A 21651-nucleotide genomic window follows, 5' to 3' on the forward strand; every position below is an offset into this window, starting at 1 on the left:
CTGACAATTCTAAAGGGATTCATTCATAAAACAAACAAAAAAATGTGTAGGGGTTCCCCCAAATTAAATTACCAGGCCCTTCAGGTCTGGAATGGATATTAAGGGGAACCCCGCCGTAAAAACCAAAAAAAAAAAGACGTGCGGTTCCCGGCAAATATCCATTCCAGGCCCTTCAGTTCTGGTGTGGATTTTAAGGGGAACTCCACCCCAAATTGAAAAAAAAAATGGCGTGGAGTCCCCCTAAAAATCCACACCAGACCCTTATCCGAGCACGTTGACCTGGCCGGCCGCAGAAAAGAGGGGGGGACAGAGTGCGCCCCCCCCTCTCCTGAACCGCACCAGGCCACATGCCCTCAACATGGGGAGGATGTTCCCATGTTGATGGGGACAAGGGCCTCATCCCCACAACCCTTGCCCGGTGGTTGTGGGGGTCTGCGGGCGGGGGGCTTATCAGAATCTGGAAGACCCCTTTAACAAAGGGGACCCCCAGATCCTGGCCCCCCCTATGTGAAATGGTAATGGGGTACATTGTACCTCTACCATTTCACCCCAAAAAAAATTTCAAAAGTGTTAAAAATGACAGTAGCCGGTTTTTGACAAATCTTTTAATAAAATCTTCTTTTCTTCTTTCCTTCGGGTTTCTTCCGCTGCTTCTTTCTTGGGTCTTCTCGTCCACATCTTGCCCGACGTGTTCTTCTATCTTCTCCGTCCGTCCTTCAGCCTTCTGGTCCCGCATCTTGCCCGGTGTCTTCTCCTGTCTTCTTCTCCGTCCGTCCGCCAGCCTCCTCGTCCGCATCTTGTGTCTTCTCCGGTCTTCTTCTCGGTCCGCCAGCCTTCTCGTCCACATCTTTTTCTTCCCCGGACGCCGCGATTGAATTTGATTTGGCCGCCGTGTTGCGCTCCTGGGACCGGCCCCCCTCTGACGCCACAAGTAAACTCCTTAGAAGGTCATGTGCGTCAGAGGGGGGCGGGGTCACAGAGCGTCACACAGCGGGGGAATTCAATTTCAATCGCGCCGCCCGGAGAAGAAGATGCCGCCGCTTCCAATTGAAGTTCCCGCCGTGTCACACTCATGTGACCCCGCCCCCCTCTGACGCACATGACCTTCTAAGGAGTTTACTTGTGGCGTCAGAGGGGGGCGGGTCCCAGGAGCGGGAACACGGCGGCCAAATCAAATTCAAACGCTGGGTCCGGAGAAGACACAAGATGCGGACGAGGAGGCTGGCGGACGGACGGAGAAGAAGACAGGAGAAGACACCGGGCAAGATGCGGGACCAGAAGGCTGAAGGACGGACGGAGAAGATAGAAGAACACGTCGGGCAAGATGTGGACGAGAAGACCCAAGAAAGAAGCAGCGGAAGAAACCCGAAGGAAAGAAGAAAAGAAGATTTTATTAAAAGATTTGTCAAAAACCGGCTACTGTCATTTTTAACACTTTTGACATTTTTTTGGGGGTGAAATGGTAGAGGTACAATGTACCCCATTACCATTTCACATAGGGGGGGGGCCAGGATCTGGGGGTCCCCTTTGTTAAAGGGGTCTTCCAGATTCTGATAAGCCCCCCGCCCGCAGACCCCCACAACCACCGGGCAAGGGTTGTGGGGATGAGGCCCTTGTCCCCATCAACATGGGGACATCCTCCCCATGTTGAGGGCATGTGGCCTGGTGCGGTTCAGGAGAGGGGGGGGCCGCACTCTGTCCCCCCCTCTTTTCTGCGGCCGGCCAGGTCAACGTGCTCGGATAAGGGTCTGGTGTGGATTTTTAGGGGGACTCCACGCCATTTTTTTTTTCAATTTGGGGTGGAGTTCCCCTTAAAATCCACACCAGACCTGAAGGGTCTGGTATGGATATTTGGGGGGACCCCACGCCATTTTTTGGGGTTTTTTTTACGGCGGGGTTCCCCTTAATATCCATTCCAGACCTGAAGGGCCTGGTAATTTAATTTGGAGGGACCCCCATTTTTTTTTATTATTTTTAATGAGCAATGACTGTATTCTTTATAGCCATGAGTACTTTAAACTTCCTTTTTTTTGTTTCACTTCAGAAATGACATCTTGTACAGGGACAGTTCTAAGCATGGGAAACATGCGTGTACCCCCCCTCCCCCCCCCTGTCTGAAATTTAAAGGAATATTTCACTTTTATTATTTCACTTTAACCACTTCCATACCGCGCCTATTCTGGCACTTCTCTCCTTCATGTAAAAATTATATTTTGTTCCTGGGAAATTAATCAGGACCCCCAAACATTATATATAATTTTTTAGCAGACACCCTAGGGAATAAAGTGGCGGTCATTTTTTATTTGATTTCCAACGGTATTTGCGGTCGCTGGTTCGAATCCAGCCCGTGACACCATCTGCATGGAGTTTGCATGTTCTCCCTGTGCCTGCGTGGGTTTCCTCCCACAATATAAAAACACGCTGTAAATCGGATCCGGTCTAAATAAGCCCTAATATGCAGTAGTATATTTAGGTTTTGTTCTGCCCTAGGCCTGACTACATATCTGCACCTCCTAATAGAAAAATGACCCACCCCTTCCTGTCAAGGTCACACCCTGTTTTTGTATGACCCGCCCAGTAATTTTCAGGGGACCCACACACTAGTTCTGGGGGGGAGGGGGGCACTGGATTCCCTTAACCACTTCCATACCAGGCACTTACGCACCTTCCCGCCCAAGCCAATTTTCAGCTTTCAGCACTGTCGCACTTTGAATGGCAATTGCGTGGTCATACAACACTGTACCCAAACAAAATTGGCGTCCTTTTTCCCCCACAAATAGAGCTTTCTTTTGTTGGTATTTGATCACCTCTGCGATTTTTTTTTTTGCGCACCAACTAAAAAAAGACAGCAAATTTTGAAAAAAAAAAAAACGTTTTTTTTTTGTCTGTTAATTTTTTTGTAAATAAGTTTTTCTCTTTCAATTACGGGCACTGATATGGCGGCACTGATGGGCACCGATGAGATGGCACTGATGGACATCGATGAGGTAGTACTGACGGGCACAGATGAGGTGGCATTGATTGGCGGCGCTGGTATGCGGCACTGATGGGCACTCATGGGCACTCATGGGCGGCACTTATGGGTGGCACTGATGGATACTTATGGGTGGCACAGGTGGGCACTGATAGGTGGGCATTGTGCATGGATGGGGACTGTGGGGTGGCACTGATGGACACTGTGGGGTGGCACTGATGGACACTGTGGGGTGGCACTGATTTTCCCAGGTTGCCAGTCAGTGCCCATTTGTGGGCACTGATTGGCATCTTTTTTCTTTTTTTTTAATGCTTTTTGTTTTTTTTTTCCATATTTTTTTTGTTTTTTTGCCCACCCTGGTGGTCCAGGGTGGGCATCCCTGGTGGTCCAGTGTGGTCATCCGAGGGGGGGCTGCGCTGATAAACAATCAGCGCGAACGCCCCCTGTCAGGAGAGCCGCCGATCGGCTCTCCTATACTCGCGTCTGTCAGACGCGAGTGAGGAAGAGCCATCGATGGCTCTTCCTGTTTACATCGTGATCAGCCGTGATTGGACACGGCTGATCACGTGGTAAAGAGTCTCCGTCTCCGTGAGAGACTCTTTACCGAGATCGGAGATGCAGGGTGTCAGACTGACACCCCGCATCACCGATCGCCGCGCTGCGTGCCCCCACAGGCGCGTGCGGCATGAAATCCTGCAGGACGTCCTGTCAGGATTGTGTAACCACTTCCCGGACGTAAATCGGCCATAGGCTGGGCGGGAAGTGGTTAATTTGCATAGTTTTTCTCTCACTTCCTGTTTGGCTATGGGGCAGGAAGTGAAGGCAAATCTCCCCAATTGGACACAGATAATACAAAATAAACTGACAGGGCCTATAACCCTCCCTCACTCTATCCAAAATTAAAGAAAATAAAAAGTGTTGATTATAGTTCTAGTCAGGGGCGGACTGACCATTGAGTCACTCGGGCACTGCCCGAGGGCCCCATGCCACTAGGGAGCCCCATCCGGGTTGCCAGGCTCAGTAAAACCAGGGACAGTATGTAAAAATCTGTGTTTTTTTTAGATCTGTCCCTGATATGTCCGAAAATGACATGCTTTTAATGTGAATATCCCAAGATTTTAGCTGCCCGCCTCTGCACTACCTCCTGGCGTGGTGGCCATCTGTAAGCCAGAGGGGCCCCATAATCTTCTATTGCCCGGGGGCCCCATGAGTTGTCAGTCCGCCCCTGGTTCTAGCTTAAGCACAAATTTCATAGAGTTTTATTGAGAGCCCTAAGAAAATATAACCATGCCAATAGGCCAGGATACAGCGTTGCTAATATGTAGGAATGTGTGTGTTAGAGCACCCCACCCAATGTTAACTAAAAAATTATTAATTTGCAAATAAGTATTATCTGCTCATTTTTTTGGGGATGTCTGCACCCCTGATAGTGACAACATTTGTGAGGTGTCTTCACCCTTTCTAATTCATTCACTTCCTGTCACATAGCCAAACAGGAAGTGAGGGTAAAACCTAATATCTTTTCTTGGGGACACAGAGATCAATCTAAATAGTTTCCCATTATGTAAATTGCACTCTAGTATTTTGCTGTGTACACCCCAAATTATTAGGGATCTTGGACTTTGGGGTCCATTTACTAAAGGCAAATCCACTCCTACAAGTGCAAAGCAAGGAAGAAAACAAAACAACTTTGCTTCTACAGGATTGGATGTTAAAACCATCAGTGCTTCCTCTGATTTTCAGCAACTATGCTTGTACTGCAGAGTGGCTTTGCCTTTACTAAACCCCAAACTAAATAATCATTTGGGGCAGGGATCCTCAAACTACGGCCCTCCAGCTGTTGTAGAACTACACATCCCATGATGCCTTGTAATGCACTGACATTCACAGACATGACTAGGCATGATGGGAATTGTAGTTCCTGAACAACTGGAGGGCCGTAGTTTGAAGACCCATGATTTGGGGTGTACACAGCAGTGCTGGAGTGCAATTTGCTTAATGGGGACACTAGTTAGATTGACCTGTGTCCCCAAGAAAAGACACTGGTAGGGTTTTAACCTCACTTCCTGTTCAGCTGTGTGACAGGAAGTGAAGCCAATTTTAAGAAAAGGGACACAAAGCTCAACACCAAAAAAAAAAAAAACACAAGCAGGGGTTCTAACACTCACTTGGCTTCCCTCAAACACCCACAATTAGAATAGGATTGCCTTGCGCTAGATTTAAGCACAGTGCTGTAAATCAGCACTTCAAGCCTGTCCACCAATAGCAACCCCCCCAGGCCATGTTTGCAGGTTTTCCTTCATCTTGCACATGTGCTTTAAAAGACAGTCTGGACAGCAATTCTTAAGAGAAATCCACAAAACATGTCCTGTCGGGGGTACTTGAGGGCTGAGGACCACTACAGTTAAAAGAAAATACTTACCAGTTTTTGTCTTTAAAGTCATGGGGAATAAACATGGCAAACATTTCATGATTACACACCAGGAAAGAAGCTTAGACAAAAATCACACCTAATTTGTTAGGCCCTAACCTAGTTCAGCTGCAGCTGTCAAAATATGTTGCATGAAAAAGTAACAAAAAACAAACTTCAAAATTTTAAAGTAATTTTTATTGGTCAACAAAACAAGGAAAGAAAAAAAACAAACAAACACACACAAACAAAAATACATTTCAAAACTCAAAATAAACAGATTTAAAGTCGCAACATCTTCACAATTTTTTCATAAAATAAGGCAGCAGAGACAAATACATCAAAGTGAACATCATTTAAAAATAAACAAAAACCATTGGCAAAATAAAAACCCATGCAACAAACCACATTTGTGTTCCACAACAGCATTTCTGCCTGCCCCTATGAGGGCAGCTGAGGACTGATCGATGCACGGTTTTTATAACATGTGCTAGTAATGAAGCAATTGAAATCACATGAACAAATTGCAGTCTCTAGTGTGGGTGAGCTTACACCTGGTTAATTAACCCAACCCACGCTCTATGACCATCCAAGAGATTTTCACCTTTTAAAAAGAAAGGATTTTTTCTAAGTGTTTGAGCATGCTCAGTTCATCACACATGTAGGAACCAAGCTGCAATGGCATGAGTTTTTTTTTTTTCCCCCCTGATCTCATGCTTTCCAGCCTGGCCTGGTCATTGACCAGCAATATGGTCCAGGGCTCAAGTGGTTAAAAATTAACAAAACACAAAAGTTAGCCCAATTTTTGGGGATAATGTGAAAGATGATGTTACACCGAGTAAATAGATACCTTACATGTCATGCTTTACTATTGGAAACACTCCTGCAATGGGGCCAAAATTAATTCCGTGAATATCCCCATAGGCGACCTTTTTCTTTTTTTTCCAGGTTACCAGTTTATAGTTACAAAGAAGGTCTAGTGGTAAAAGTATTGCTCTCGCTCTAACGCACGCGTCAATACCTCACATGTGTGGTTTGAACGATGTTTATATATGTGGGCGGGACTTGCGTAAGTCCCGCCCACATATGTAAAAATTATTTTTACTTTTTGCTATAATAAATATCCCCAAAAATATATATTCTAAAAAATAAAAAAACCCTCAGTTTAGGCCGATACGTATTCTACATCTTTTTGGTTCCAAAAAATCGCAAATAGCGTTTAGTGTTTGGTTTTGGCAAAAGTTATAGCGTCTACAAAATATTTGTTTTTTTTGTTTTAACTAGTTATTGCGGCGATCAGCGATTTTTATCGGTACTGCGACATTATGGCGGACACATCGAACACTTTTTTGGAACCATTGGCATTTTTCTAGCGATCAGTGCTGTAAAAATGCATTGCTTACTCTAAAAATGACACTGGCAGGGAAGGGGTTAACACTAGGTGCGAGGGAGGGGTTAAATATGTTCCCTGGGTGTGTTCTAACTGTAGGGGGGGTGGGACTGACATGTGTAAATGACAGATCGCTGTTCATGAAGGGGAACTCCAGACCCCAAAAAAAAAAATAAGGTGGGTTCCCTCCAGGTGCATACCAGGCTCTTAGGCTTGGTCTGGAACATAAGGGGTTAAACCCGCGCAAAAAAAAACAGGGTGGGGTCCCCCCCAAGATCCAAACCAAGCCCTCATCCCAGGCACGCAGTCTGGCCGGACAGGAATGGGGGCGGGGACGAGCGAGCGCCCCCCCCCCCTCCTGAGCCGTACCGGACCGCATGCCCTCAACATGGGGGAGTGTGTGCTGTGGGGGAGGGGGGCACTGCCCCCCCACCCCAAAGCACTCTTGTCCCCATGTCGATAGGGACAAGAGCCTCTTCCCGACAACCCTGGCCGTTGGTTGTCGGGGTATGCGGGCGGGGGGCTTATCAGAATCTGAGAGGCCCCTTTAATAAGGTGGCCCCCAGATTCCGGCCCCCCACCCTATGTGAAGGAGTATGGGGGTACATCGTACCCCTACCCATTCACCAGGGGAAAAAAATGTAAAGAAATAAAACACCACACATGAATAAATTAATTTATTAGTCTGCCGGGGGTCTTCTGCCGGGGCCCCCCACCAACACCCCATTAGGCCCCGGGCTTCGCCGTCTTTCACTCTTTACTCCATGAGTCATGGAGTAAAGGCTTGGTAAATCAGCCCCAATATTTTTTACTTTTTTATTTAATAGATATCACAATTTTTTTTAAAAATACTTTTTTTTCCCTCAGTTTAGGCCGATACGTATTCTTCTACATATTTTTGGTAAAAAAAATCGCAATGATCATATATTGATTGGTTTGCGCAAAAGTTATAGCGTTTACAAAATAGGTGATAGATTTATGGCATTTTTATTTTATTAATTTTTTTACTAGTATTGGCGGCGATTTGCGATTTTTTTACTGTCACCGTGACATTGCGGCGAACACATCGGACACTTTTGACACGTTTTTGGCGCCATTCACATTTATACAGCGATTAATGCGATAAATATGCACTAATTACTGTATAAATGTGACTGGCATTCAAGGGGTTAACACTAGGGGGTGAGGGAGGGGTTAATATGTATACCTGTATTGTGTTCTAACTGTGGGGGAAGGGGGGTGACTGGGGGAGGTGACCGATCTATGTCCCTATGTACAAGGGACACAGATCGGTCTCCTCTCTCCCCTGACAGGACGTGGAGCTCTGTGTTTACACACAGAGCTCCACGTCCCTGCTCTGTCGTTACCGATCGCGGGTACCTGGCGGACATCGCGACCGCCAGGCACGCGCATCGGCATCTCGGGGACGCGCTGGGCGCCCCCCAGTGGCCGGAGGAATACAGGACGTCAATAGATGTCCTGTTGAATATTCAGAGTCACCGTGAAGCCGTCATTTGACGATGGCCCGGTGCTCAAGTGGTTAAAGTGTATGAAGGCTCTAGAGGAGAGCAGATGAATGTAAATGGGAAATGTATATGTAAATGTATATGTATGGTTTTATATTTTGTATGGAATATTTTCGGAAAAAAAATAATAAAGAGATTTAAAAAAAAAAAAAAAAAAACTGCCATAAAAATACCTCATAGTTTGTAGATGCTATAACTTTTCCACAAACCAATCAATATACGCCAATTGAGATATTTTTTTTACCAAAAACATATAGCAGAATACATATTGCCCTAAATTTATGAAGACATTTTATTTTTTTATTTTTTTTATTGGATACATTTTATAGCAGAAAGTAAAATTATTATTTTTATTTTTTTTCAAAATTGACGCTTTTTTTGTTTATAGCGCAAAAAAATTAAACCGTAGAGGTGATCAAATACCACCAAAAGAAAGCTCTATTTGTGGGGAAAAGGGACATACATTTTATTGGGGTGCATAAACGAGCAATTGTAAGTTAAAAAGCAGTGCTGTATTGCAAATAATTGCCTGGTCATAAAGGGGGCGAAACCACCTGAAGTGGTTAAACTGTTACTGTTGTTAAAATCAGCAGTTTGCTCCCTTCATGTACTGTATACTCAAAAACATCTCAGCACATGCTGAGCTGCAATGACATGCAAGCTCTACGAAGCCGTGTGCTGCCAGAAGCACGCACGCGCAATAAGTATTACGAAGCTGCCGCTGACAAGTTAGAAGTGGGCACGCATGCGTATTGAGTGTAACGAAGCTGTCCCAGCCCTGTCAACTGTGGGCACGCATGTCCTCAGTGGAAGAGGTTACAGGAAGCGGATCACAGCCGTGTTATCAACATGTCGACTGCTATGAACTTTGGGACAAAAACGTTCAAACCTCGACCTCCGGACAAGGGATCTTTTCCTCTGGATCACTTTGGTGAGCTGTGGGCAGCAGGAGGGGGGATTGGCAGCAGCCATGCTGTCACTTTTAGTCTTGTAAAGTCCGACATTTCTATTTAGCTTTGAAAAGGATAGAGAGATGAAAAGTAATTGCAGATCTGTGAAACAGCGCCCCTGGGTGGATGATTATGGGGTGTAGTAGGGTCAGTATATGCTTTGTCCTCCATGTACTTTATAACAGAGGGTGCAGCAATATTTCCTGGTTATATTTCTATTCATTTTATTATCACAGGACTGTTGCAACCTTTTATTTTTTTACGCCTTGTCTCATCATACCTTTTAAGTAAATCTATGGGGATGGAATATGTTTTAAAGAAACATAAACATGACAAAGCTGACCTTTATTTACCTGATTTGATGTGCCATCCCCCACCCTTTCTCTATTTCCAATGGTGTTACACCCATGCACTAGCAACCAATCGCAAAGCAGGGCATTGCCAAAGCAGGCGGGGGCACGCATGTGGGTTTGCAAATAGTCATCCGGATGGAAAGTCGGCGTTTGCATATTAATTTATTAAAATATGTACGTAAACATATGTATGGATGGCTCAAAGCTACATTAAACCAAAAGCAAACATTTATTATATTGCAGCTTACTAATCAATAGATGTAATGGCTGCATTCATTTTTCTTGATTCACACCTACGCATTTTGCAGATTTCCACTACAGCCCATTTAACATGGTTTCCTATGGAACACGTTCTGTAGAGCAAATCTTCAAAAAGCACTATGCATAGGTGTGAATCAGGCCTAAGGGCTCTTTCACACGGGCAGCCCGTTTAGGTCCGCCTGCCAGTTTTTTTGGCGGACCTGAACGGGCGCTCCGTGCTCCTCTATGGAGCCGCGGATGTCAGCGGTGACATGCCCACTGACATCCGACCCGCTCCGATCAGCCAAAGTGTGATGGAGGAAAAACCTACTTTTCCATCTGTCGATCGGATCGGGTGAACACGGACAGACGGTCCATGTTCATCCGATCCCCCCATAGAGGAGAGCGGAGAAAAGACAGGGTGGTCCCTGCACAGTGTGCGTGGACTGCCCTGTCATCCGCCGGCTCAGCAGGGATCAACGGAGCGATCCCCGCTGAGCAAGCGGAGGTTCACGGGTGGATCATTACTGATCCGCCCCGTGTGAAAGGGGCCTAATACATGAGGTGTGTTACTGGCCAGATCACCAGGTGAGAACAGAAGGGAAAAAAAGCCTAGAAAAGAAAATGAATTCAGCCACCACATCTATTGATTAGTAAGCTGCAATATATAACATTTTTGGGTTTATTTTGCTCTAAGCTGGACGCAGACTGTGTAGTGTGAAAACCTGCAAAGGGTAGTGTCACCAATAAGTATATAATTTAAAGCGGTATTAAACCCAAAACCAAAAATGTAATATATTGCAGCTTACCGAGTTACCTAAGCCAAAGCAAAGCCGCCCTGACTTGCAGACCCTTTAAGGTGCCTGGTGTGTCGTGGCATTAGCAGTACAGGTAAGTGTCATTATAGGGTTTCTGTAGGTGCAGTAACTTAGACCCCATACACACTATTAAGATTTTCTGCAGATATGTGTCTTCAGATTTACCAAAACCATGTAGTGCAGATTGAAACTGTAACGGAACATCCCACACTCCACTTGAGTGCTTCTGTCCTATACCATTTCCTATCAGTCTGGATATAGGGATCAGATATTCCAGCTGCTCACAAGCACACAACGAGACAAGACTTGTTTGTCTGCTGAACATGAAGTGTTTAATAGAACCAAGAATACAATCTTATATACAGTTAAAGAGGAGGTAACCAGAACATAAATTAACATGAGCTAATTAACTAATCATTTACCCAGACTAGGAGACTCATAGATATGACCTTTCAGGGTAGACGTCCCATCTCCTCGCTCACCTGCTATACAATACACATTATCATAAGTGTAAACACAGGACATCTTCACACAATAGCAGGGTCAATTAGCACAGTGAGCGGAGATGGTCCTGTCATCTGCCTGCTCAGCGGGGGATCAGCGCATTGATCCCTGCTGAGCAAACCTGAGTCTGGTGGGCGAACTGCCCGTGTGCATTAAAAAGAACAGACATTCTAGACCAGGGGTGCTGAACCTTTTGAAGAGTGAGGGCCACTTTGATTTGGTAACTGGTTGGATGCCACAATGAACTATGGGATGTTACCACCTCCCAAGGTGGCCAAGCCACTATCCCAGAGCATGGGCATGTGCTTCCCTGGTTGGAGGTCATGGGCCACATCGGAGGGCTCCACAGGTTGAGCACCTCCTCTCTACTAGAACTAGACTAACCAAGAAGACAATAGTGACTGACAAAAATCTGAGATGTGTGCAATAGTCCACTGGTGCAAATATCAATTATCAGTGGTCTTGTTAAAGGAAAGTCATTAAAGCCTAAGTTTGGTTATTGTTTTTTAACCACTTCCCGCCCGGCCTATGGCCGATTTACGTCCGGGAAGTGGTTATGAAATCCTGACAGGACGTTCTAGAACGTCCTGCAGGATTTCATGCCGCGCGCGCCCGTGGGGGCGCGCATTGCGGCGATCGGTGATGCGGGGTGTCAGTCTGACACCCTGCATCTCCGATCTCGGTAAAGAGCCTCCGGCGGAGACTCTTTACCACGTGATCAGCCGTGTCCAACCACGGCTGATCACGATGTAAACAGGAAGAGCCGTCGATGGCTCTTCCTCACTCGCGTCTGACAGACGCGAGTAGAGGATAGCCGATCGGCGGCTCTCCTGACAGGGGGGGTTAGCGCTGATTGTTTATCAGCGCAGCCCCCCCTCGGATCGCCACACTGGACCACCAGGGATGCCCACCCTGGAGCACCAGGGTGGGCAAAAAAAAAAAAAAGTCTAAAAAATAAATAAAAAAAAAAGCATAAAGAAAAAAGATGCCAGTCAGTGCCCACAAATGGGCACTGACTGGCAACCTGGCAAAAATCAGTGCTGCCACCCCAGTGTCCATCAGCGCCACCCCAGTGTCCATCAGCGCCACCCCAGTGTCCATCAGCGCCACCCCAGTGTCCATCAGCGCCACCCCAGTGTCCATCAGTGCCACCCCACAGTGCCCATCCATGCCCAGTGCCCACCTATCAGTGCCCATCTGTGCCACCCATAAGTATCCATCAGTGCCGCCCATGAGTGCCCATCAGTGCCGCCTATGTGTGCCCATCAGTGCCGCCTATGTGTGCCCATCAGTGCCGCCTATGTGTGCCCATCAGTGTCGCATACCAGCGCCGCCAATCAGTGCCACCTCATCTGTGCCCGTCAGTACTACCTCATCGATGTCCATCAGTGCCATCTCATCGGTGCCCATTAGTGCCGCCATATCAGTGCCCGATTATTGAAAGAGAAAACTTATTTACAAAAAAATTAACAGAAAAAAATAAAAACGTAATTTTTTTTCCAAATTTTCAGCCTTTTTTTAGTTGTTGCGCAAAAAAAAAAAAAACGCAGAGGTGCTCGAATACCACCAAAAGAAAGCTCTATTTGTGGGGAAAAAAGGACGCCAATTTTGTTTGGGTACAGTGTAGCATGACCGCGCAATTGCCATTCAAAGTGCGACAGTGCTGAAAGCTGAAAATTGGCTTGGGCGGGAAGCTGCGTAAGTACCTGGTATGGAAGTGGTTAATCAGTATAAGATACAGTACCCACATTTAAGGTGGTTCTAAAGGCAGTGCAGCCCGATTGATGCCCATCTGCAACTTCGGATGGGACAGGAAGGGGTGCGGGAAGAGCGCCAACGGATTACATACAGCAGAATCCGTTTTCTCGGTGGCCTCTTTAATACAAAGTCCCGCCTCCTGTGATGGACAGAACAGTCGTCCAATGGCAGCGCAGGAGACAGGACTTCCTATTACAGAGACCGCCGTGCAAATTCACCTGTATGTACGGCACTCGTCCCGCATCCTACCTGTCCCCTCCAAGGCAGCCAGAGTGTGGCCCCTGGCGCCCGGGGATTCGTTGGGAGCCACAAAAGATATACATGTCCCAATTATCAGGTGAAACGGGAACGCAGGCGGCACTTTGGACATGCCTGCCTTAAGGCATTTTCTGCATTAAAGTGGAGTTCTGCTTTTCCGGTTCCTCCCCCCTCCAGTGTCCCATTTGGCACCTTTTCAGGGGGGAGCAGATACCTGTCTGATACAGGTATTTGCTTCCACTTCCAGCGATAGATCGCCGCAGATTCCGTGGCGCTCTACACCATGTCCGGCCCCTCCTCTGTGTCCCCCCCCCTGCTGTCTTCTGGGAGACGCACAGGTCCCAGAAGACAGCAGGGATCAGTAAGGATGCGCAGTAGGGAACTAGGCTGTGAGATGCTGGCGCCTGCACCCAGGAGCCAAGGGACAGATTGGCTTCAGGTGAGGACACCGTGGGTGCCCTGGACAGGTAAGTGTCCTAATATGAAAAGTCAGTAGCTGCTGACTTAAAGCGGAGTTCCGTCATACATTTTTTTTTTTTTTAAGGTAAAAAATAACTTCCGCCTGCAATTCTACCCCAGCACCACTGAATGCTTACCTGAGCCCAATCTTGATCCAGCGATGTGTATGAGGGCAGCGGCGCTCTCTCCATTCTCATTGGCTCAGAGACAGCAGTGGGAGCCATTGGCTCCTGTTGCTGTCAATAACAGCCAGTGAGGAAAGGGATGGAGTTGGGCTCAAGAGTGAGTCTGCATGTGTGCCCCCATAGCAAGCGGCTTGCTATCGGACACTCCACCAGGGGGAGGACCCAGGAGTGCCAGTGGGTGGCCCCAAGAAAAGGAATATCGGGGCTGCCCTGTGCAAAACAGAGCAGGTATGTATACAGTGCTTTTTGTTTTAATAAAAGGGAAAAAAAAGAAGTGGAACATTTACAATCACTTTATTGAGAAGTGTTTCTTGTACTGGCTGTCCTCTGCCAATTCTCATGCCCCCGCAGCAGTACTGTTGTGGTGCTGTGGGAGGTTAATACAGCCGCTGGACCTGGTATAGGCACCGGACAAGATTGCTGACTAAGCCTGCTGTTTCCTAGTGCTTCCATTAATGTGCGCTATGAATGGAAGACAGGTGGATAAATGAAAATTCAGCTGCCTCCATTCATAGAGCTTTTCGTCTATGGAAGTTATGCTACAGCTTCTAAGAAAAAAATGTGTAGACAGATAAATCCCAGGAATAAGCATCTCTAGCCTAATCCTTTGCCTTTTCAGACTGGGTGCAGATTTCGGTGGTCAGCTGACAGGGAATGATTTTGTTTTATCCACTTGTTTTGTGTACTTCATTTATTTTCATCACATCTACTTTTATCCTACAGGTGAATGTAAACCTTTTAAAGAAATTTTCATGAAGTGTTTACGGGAAAACTCCTTTCAGAGCAATCTGTGCAGAGATGAGTCAAAGGAATATTTGGAATGCAGAATGGAAAGGTTTGTGTATACCAAGTTCAAATGAGAACCTTCACATCTATAAAGCGTATCGAAACCCAAAAACAAAATCTGATAGTATTGCAGCTTACCAATCTTTAGATTTGGTGGCTGCATTTGTTATTTTTTTGCACTTGCTTCCTTTATTTTTACTTGGTAATCCCGTCATTAACACACTTCTGGTCCTAGGGGGACAACCGTACCGAGCAGCCTTGTCACCCCAGGACATAATGTGTTAGGACTACATAACGCCACCCTCTCCTTCATAACAGAGGGAGGTGGTTTGTAGTCCACAGAGATAGCAGGGAACAATTCTAACATAACAATTCAGAGGTAGAATGTTCAGGAACTTATCAGCATACAATGGTATAATGTATTTAGAAGACCAAATGGTAGCAAACAGGAGAAATGTATTGTTAGAGCTTGCATACACTTTAAAGTGGATGTAAACCGGAATGTTTTATTTTTTTTGATGTCACAATATACGGCAAGGGTGTCAAACTCAATTTCATCGTGGGCCACATCAGCATTATGATGGCCCTCAAAAGGGCCGGTTGTATGTGTAAGATTAGATGTCCAGCGCATCCCCTCTCCTTACATTAGATGCCAAGTGCTAACCCACCATCAGAAGTTGAGTTCCCCACTCTCCCTTACATCACAGTGCACCCCCCTTTCCTTATGCTGCTGCTGGGAAGAAGCTGGATGCATTGCTTAAAAGCAGAAAGTAAGGATCTTGAGGAAGACCAGAGGAGGGCTGCAGCTGCAGGAGAGGTGCGAGGGCCACATGAAATGGTCTGGAGGGCCGCATTCGGCCCGCGGGCCTTGTGTTTGCCACCTATGATGTACAGTATAAGATTTCCTATCATCTGTGCCCAGTCTTGCTACACAGAGTTAACCCAGCTCGCAGCAATCCTCTTTTATTCTTCAGTGAAATAAAACGGACTTGCAGAGAAAAACCTTAGCCTGTTCCGCCCCCTTGCTGTGAGTGACAGGTTATTTACATATCTCATGCACTAGCCTGGAGACAGGCATTGTTTTTTTAATTCCCACCCCCACTCCTTTTCTGAAGTCATGTAGTTACTTTTCTGGATGTTGGTGATCATAGCAGAATTTGGTGTAGAGAATACACAGGAGAAAATGCATGTTGGCAAGGGGAGTGTAGAGGTGGGCGGGGGGTCTACTGACAACACGACTCCACCCACAGAGCTCCAGACAACAGACCCACCCACAGAATCTGCAGTTTTTCAGTTCTTGTAACAGACAGAGGGGAGACATTTGACAGGTAAGGATACATGCAGGAGGCATCTATATCCTTATAGATCAGCACTATGGCAGTAGTTTAGAAAGGATGAGAGTGGCTTTACATACACGTTAACCCTGTAAAAAGTACAATGAGGCCTGCACTCTTTACCTGGGCTAGAGTCAAAATCTTATGATCTGGCCACATGATCAAATATGCCAAGGAAATTGTCACATTTGGCACCTTTCAGGGGGAAACGGGTACCTGTTTTTGACAGGTAACGTTCCCCATTTCTGGGAGACGGGGCTGTGGTGCCGTCTCTCAGACGCTCGGCCCCCTCCTCCTTCGTCTGCTGCTGGACCAATTGGAAAGCACTTTGCGCAGTAGGGAACTTTACAGGACTGGTGGCGTGAGCACCCGACAGCCAATCCAAAGATCTTTGCTCTAATTTATCCCAAAGGTGCTCTATCAGTCAAGTTCCTCTGACCAAAATGTTCTCATCCATGTCTTTATGGACCTTTCTGCACTGGTCCAAATCATTTGGTAGAGGGGAGATTATGGTGTGGGGTTGTTTTTCAGGGTTGGCCCCTTTAGTTCTAGTGAAGGGAACTCTTAGGCCGTGTACACACGGTCGGACAAAACCGATGAGAATGGACCGAAGTTCAGTTTCATCGGTCCAAACCGACCGTGTGTATAGCCCATCGGTCTGTTGTCCTTCGTTCCAAAATTTTAAAACGTGCTTTAAAATCGAACCGATGGCCCGCTGCCCGATCGGTCCAAACCGATGGTTAGTACAGAAAGCATCGGTTCAAAACCCGCGCATGCTCAGAATCAAGTCGACGCATGCTTGGAAGCATTGAACTTCGTTTTATTCAGCACGTCGTGTGTTTGACGTCACCGCGTTCTGACCCGATCGGTTTTTGGAATGATGGTGTGTAAGCACATCAGGCCACTTCAGCGGTGAACCGATGGAAATGGCCCGTCGGACCATTCTCATGGGTTTGGAACGACCGTGTGTACGCGGCCTCAAGAACTCTAGCGGATCTCATCTGTTACGTCTCCTACGCAGAGTTGTTCCCTTCATCCCAAAAGAAGATTTAGCAATGGTAGTAGGATCAATCGTCAACTCCAGATTAGATTATGCAAATTCCCTCTACCTTGGACTCCCAAAATACCAGATTGCCCATCTCCAAGTCGTCCAAAACACGGCGGTACGGCTGGTAACAGGAAAAAAACCCTGGGAACCAATCGGTCCATTTTGGAGATCCCTCCATTGGCTGCCCGTAAAGGACCGAGTCATATTCAAGGCCCTTTGCCTGACGCACAAATGTGTAAATGGAACCGCCCCACAATATTTAAGAGAAAAAACCAAAACGCCAATCTCATTCTGCGATCAACTAATCAAAAACTATTACAAATTCCAAAAAAGTCCGTTACAAAACCAAAGGAGAACGACGATTTGCAGTCCAGGGACCACGATTATGGAATGCATTACCAACTAACATCCGAACGGAAATTGATCAACTGGCCTTCAGAAAAAAACTTAAGACCCACCTATTCTGAAGGTCAACAGAATGGGAAAAATTGATGCCAAGCGCCTTGAGGCGATTTAGTTCGCATTTGTAGCGCTATACAAGTTATTCACTCACTCACTTAAGGCGTCGGCATACCAAGACATTTTGGGCAATTTCATGCTCCCAACTTTGTGGGAACAATTTGGGGATGTGCCCTTCCTGTTCCAACATGACTGCACACCAGTGCACAAAGCAAGGTTCATAAAGACATGGATGAGCGAGTTTGAGGTGGAGGAACTTGACTGGCCAGCACAGAGACGACCTGACCTCTACCCGATACAACACCTTTGGGATAAATTAGAGAGAAGACTGCGAGCAAGGCCTTCTTGTCCACATCCGTGCCTGACCTCACAAATGTGCTTCTGGAAGAATGGTTAAACATTCCCATAGACACACTCCTAAACCTTGTGGACAACCTTCCCAGAAGAGTTGAAGCTATTCTAGCTGAAAAGGGTGGGCCAACCCAATATTGAACCTTATGGACCAAGACTGGGGTGCAATTAAAATTTGTGTGTGTGTGTATTAGAGCTGCACGATTCTGGCTAAAATGAGAATCGCTCAATTTTTTTGCTTAGAAGATAGATCACGATTCTTGCGGCGCAACATCATCCTTCACATTAAACCAAAAAAAATGGTCTAACTTTACTGTTTCGTTTTTTTTTTTATTCTTTGAAGTGTGTTTTTTCCCAAAAAATTGCATTGGAAAGACCGCTGGTCAAATACAGTGTGACATAAAATATTGCAGTTGCCATTTTATTCCATAGGGTCTCTGCTAAAATATATATAATGTTTGGGTGTTCCAAGTAATTTTCTAGCAAAAAATATTGATTTTAACTTTAGAAACAAATGTCAGAAAAAGATTTGAACTTTAAGTGGTTAAACTTCCTGCATTTACACATAGAAGTTTGCTCCATGGGCCCTTTCACACGTACGGATTCCGTGAGGGTCTGTTCCCTTAACACCCGCTTGCTCAGTGGGGATTTCTCTGTTGATTCTCGCTGAGCCGGCAGGTGACAGGGCGGTCCCTGCACACTGTGCAGGGACCTCCCTGTCAGATCTCTGCTCTCCTCTATGGAGGGGATCGGTGAACACGGACCGTCCTGTCCGTGTTCATCCGCCGACGGATGGAAAAATAGGATTTTCCTCCGTCTGCAGAAATGGAGCATAGCAGAGACCGATGAGATCGGATGTCAGCGGATGTTTTATCCGCAATCTCATAGGGATACATGTATGTCCGTTTTTCATCTGAAAACGGATGGCTGAAAAATGGACATACGGTCCACATGTGTGAAAGAGCCCAAAGAAGGAAGTTAGTCACAATGTTTCATGTTGCAAACTTGGCCGACTGCCTGGATTTTTCTTTACACACACAGAAGTTTATCCATTTGATCTAAGAAGGAAGCATTAGTTACAATGTTTCCTGTTAAGAACTTGGCAGACTGCCCGTATATTTTTTTTGACAGCTGAGTGAGCAGATAAGTCTCTCCACTTGTTATATGAAAGAATTGGCAAACTCTGCATTGGAGATCGTCGGGGAGGTTGAATCCAGATCATAATTTTTTAACGATTAATTGTGCAGCTCGTGTGTGTGTGTGTGTGTGTGTGTGTGTGTGTGTGTAAAGGCAGGCTTCCCAATACTTTTGGTAATGTAGTGTATATATTCCGTGAGTTTCACACTGTGCTTTTTTTACAGACAACTAATGGCCAAGGAACCCCTGGAAAAGCTTGGATTCAAGGACCTAGTCTCTGAAGAAACAACAGAAGAGCAAAACAAGTTATAATATCAATGCACTGTACATAAGAACTTGAAGGGATATAATTCCTATTCTTGGAGGCACTGGAACTTTTTTCTGCACAGGACTGATTTATTGCGTGTGAAATATGCTTCAGACAGATTCCCTTTCCTGTATGTGTTTTGTCTGAAAGTCTTGGAGCTATGTCTCCCCTACTCAAGATCTACGGAGTCTTATTTATTAGTGTCAAGAACTGTCTTTTGTTCCTCCAATCAGCCTTTCCCTAGTTTTTCCTCCTTTAAGTCAAATTAATTTTGCAGTGCAGGTTTGAATTGTTACTACGAGGCAAAACAGATTGTTCTCTCTGTTGTTTTTTTGTTTTTTTTTTTAATATAAATCAATAAATAAAAAAATATATATATATAAAATGAGGTCTACAAATGTGATCCAAAGTACTTCACAAATCACAATTTGTATCCTATTAAATCACGGAATAATTTGTTTCCTACGTGTAATGTAAGCAACTTGGTTGTGCATATGGACCAAGCAAAAATAAATCTGAAATGTAATATACAGTTGAAAAGTACTAAAGGTATACATGACTAACTTCAAGGGTTGACGAATAAAACAAAAGGAATTTCTCATCAAAATTCCACTTTGAACCAGTTTTCATAGTTTGTAAATTTCTGTAGTTTACTCCTTATATTGAGGAATAGGGATGAGCCAAACACCCCCCAGTTCGGTTCACAGCAGAACAGGCAAAACATTTGTTCGAACACCGATGAAGTCTATGGGACACAAACGAAAAATCAAAAATGCAAATTTTAAAGGTTAATATGCAAGTTATTGTCATAAAAATAGTTTGGGGACCTGGGCCCTGCCCCAGGGGACATGTATCGATGCAAAAAAAAACAACATTTTAAAAACTGCAGTTTTTTTCGGGAGCAGTGATTTTAATAATGCCTAAAGTGATACAATAAAAGTGAAATATTCCTTTTAAATTTCGTACCTGGGGGGTGTCTATAGTATGCCTGCAAAGTGGCACATTTTTTTTCCGTGTTTAGAACAGTCCCACAGCTAAATGACATTTCTAAAGGGAAAAAAAGTAATTTAAAACTGATCGTGGCTGTAATGAATTGTCAGGTCCTGGCAATACAGATACAAGTCATTGAAAAAAACGGCATGGGTCCCCCCAATCTATTACCTGGCCCTTTTGGGTCTGGTATAAACCAAAATAAAAAAAATTAGGTGGGGGTCCCCCCAAAATCATTAACCAGGCCCGTCTGGTATGGATATTAAGGGGAACCCCACACCAAATAAAAAAAAGGCGTAGGGGTTCCCCCAAAATCCATACCCAGACCCTTATTCTAGCACACAACATGGCAGGCCGCAGGAAAAGAGGGGGGGCGAGAGAGTGCCCCCCCTCCTGAACCATACCAGGCAACATGCCCTCAACATGGGGGGATGGGTGCTTTAGGGCAGAGCCCCCCACCTCAAATCGCCTCATCCCCATGTTGATGGGGACAAGCACCTCATCCTCATGTTGATGGGGACAAGGACCTCATCCCCATGTTGATGGGGACAAGGACCTCATCCCCACAACCCTTGTCCGGTGGTTGTGGGGGTCTGCGGGTCGGGGACTTATCGTAATCTGGAAGCCCCCTTTAACAAAGGGGACCCCCAGACCCCGCCCCCCCATGTGAATTGGTAACGGGATACATTGTACCCCTACCATTTCACAAAAATTGAGAAAAACACAGGAGACAGCTTGGCACAAGTCCTTTTATTAAAAAAGAAAAAAATATTCCAGCGATGTAATCCATTCTTGATACGGGGGAAAAAAAAACACTGCCATGAATCCGCCTCTATGAGAGGTTCCCGTTGCATGACACTACACACGCCGTGACAGCTCAAAAATAGCTGAGGGCGGGGCCACCCGTGACACACGCGGGTGACCCCGCCCCCCTCTGACGCCATGGGGGTTTCCTGCTGTTTCCATGTGGTGTCACGGGTGACCCCGCCCCCTAGATAGCGGCAAGGCAGCTCAGCGTCACTAGATTATGTACCTTGCATGCGACCCGGCCGTGCTGTGATTGAATACAGCAGATGCCGATCACCAGGTGCCGACCAATAGATTATCACTATGTAAAAAACACAACTTTGTTGCGCTGGGATCAAAGAAGCAATGAAACAAATTAGATGAATAAAAAGCAGCTGACGCAAAATGCAGAAAAAGCACAATAGAGATATGTAGAAAATGGTGCAGCGCTTATATGGGAACTGAATCGCTCATAACATTAAATGTAATTGAACAATAATAAAGTCCATATAAAAATTCTTGTGGAGATCACTGGTTTTGGACACCAACACCCAAACACACTGCTTCTTACCAAAAGGAAGATAACTTAATATATCAAAAGCGGCTCTTCCAAAAGCAAAGGGTGTAG

At 45.7% G+C, this 21651-nt stretch overlaps 1 protein-coding gene across 1 annotated transcript; it reads left to right on the plus strand.

Moving 5' to 3' along the window:
- Positions 1 to 9061: 9061 nt before the first annotated feature.
- On the plus strand, positions 9062 to 19542 carry LOC120943455 (cytochrome c oxidase assembly protein COX19). Its single transcript, XM_040356761.1, has 3 exons — positions 9062 to 9231; positions 14549 to 14660; positions 19165 to 19542. Exons 1-3 carry the CDS (start codon positions 9150 to 9152, stop codon positions 19250 to 19252), a joined length of 282 nt encoding a protein of 93 aa, XP_040212695.1. The 5' UTR covers positions 9062 to 9149; the 3' UTR covers positions 19253 to 19542.
- Positions 19543 to 21651: the final 2109 nt, after the last annotated feature.

This window comes from Rana temporaria, chromosome 6, assembly GCF_905171775.1.
Source record: "Rana temporaria chromosome 6, aRanTem1.1, whole genome shotgun sequence".
Classification (NCBI taxonomy): Eukaryota; Metazoa; Chordata; class Amphibia; order Anura; family Ranidae; genus Rana; species Rana temporaria.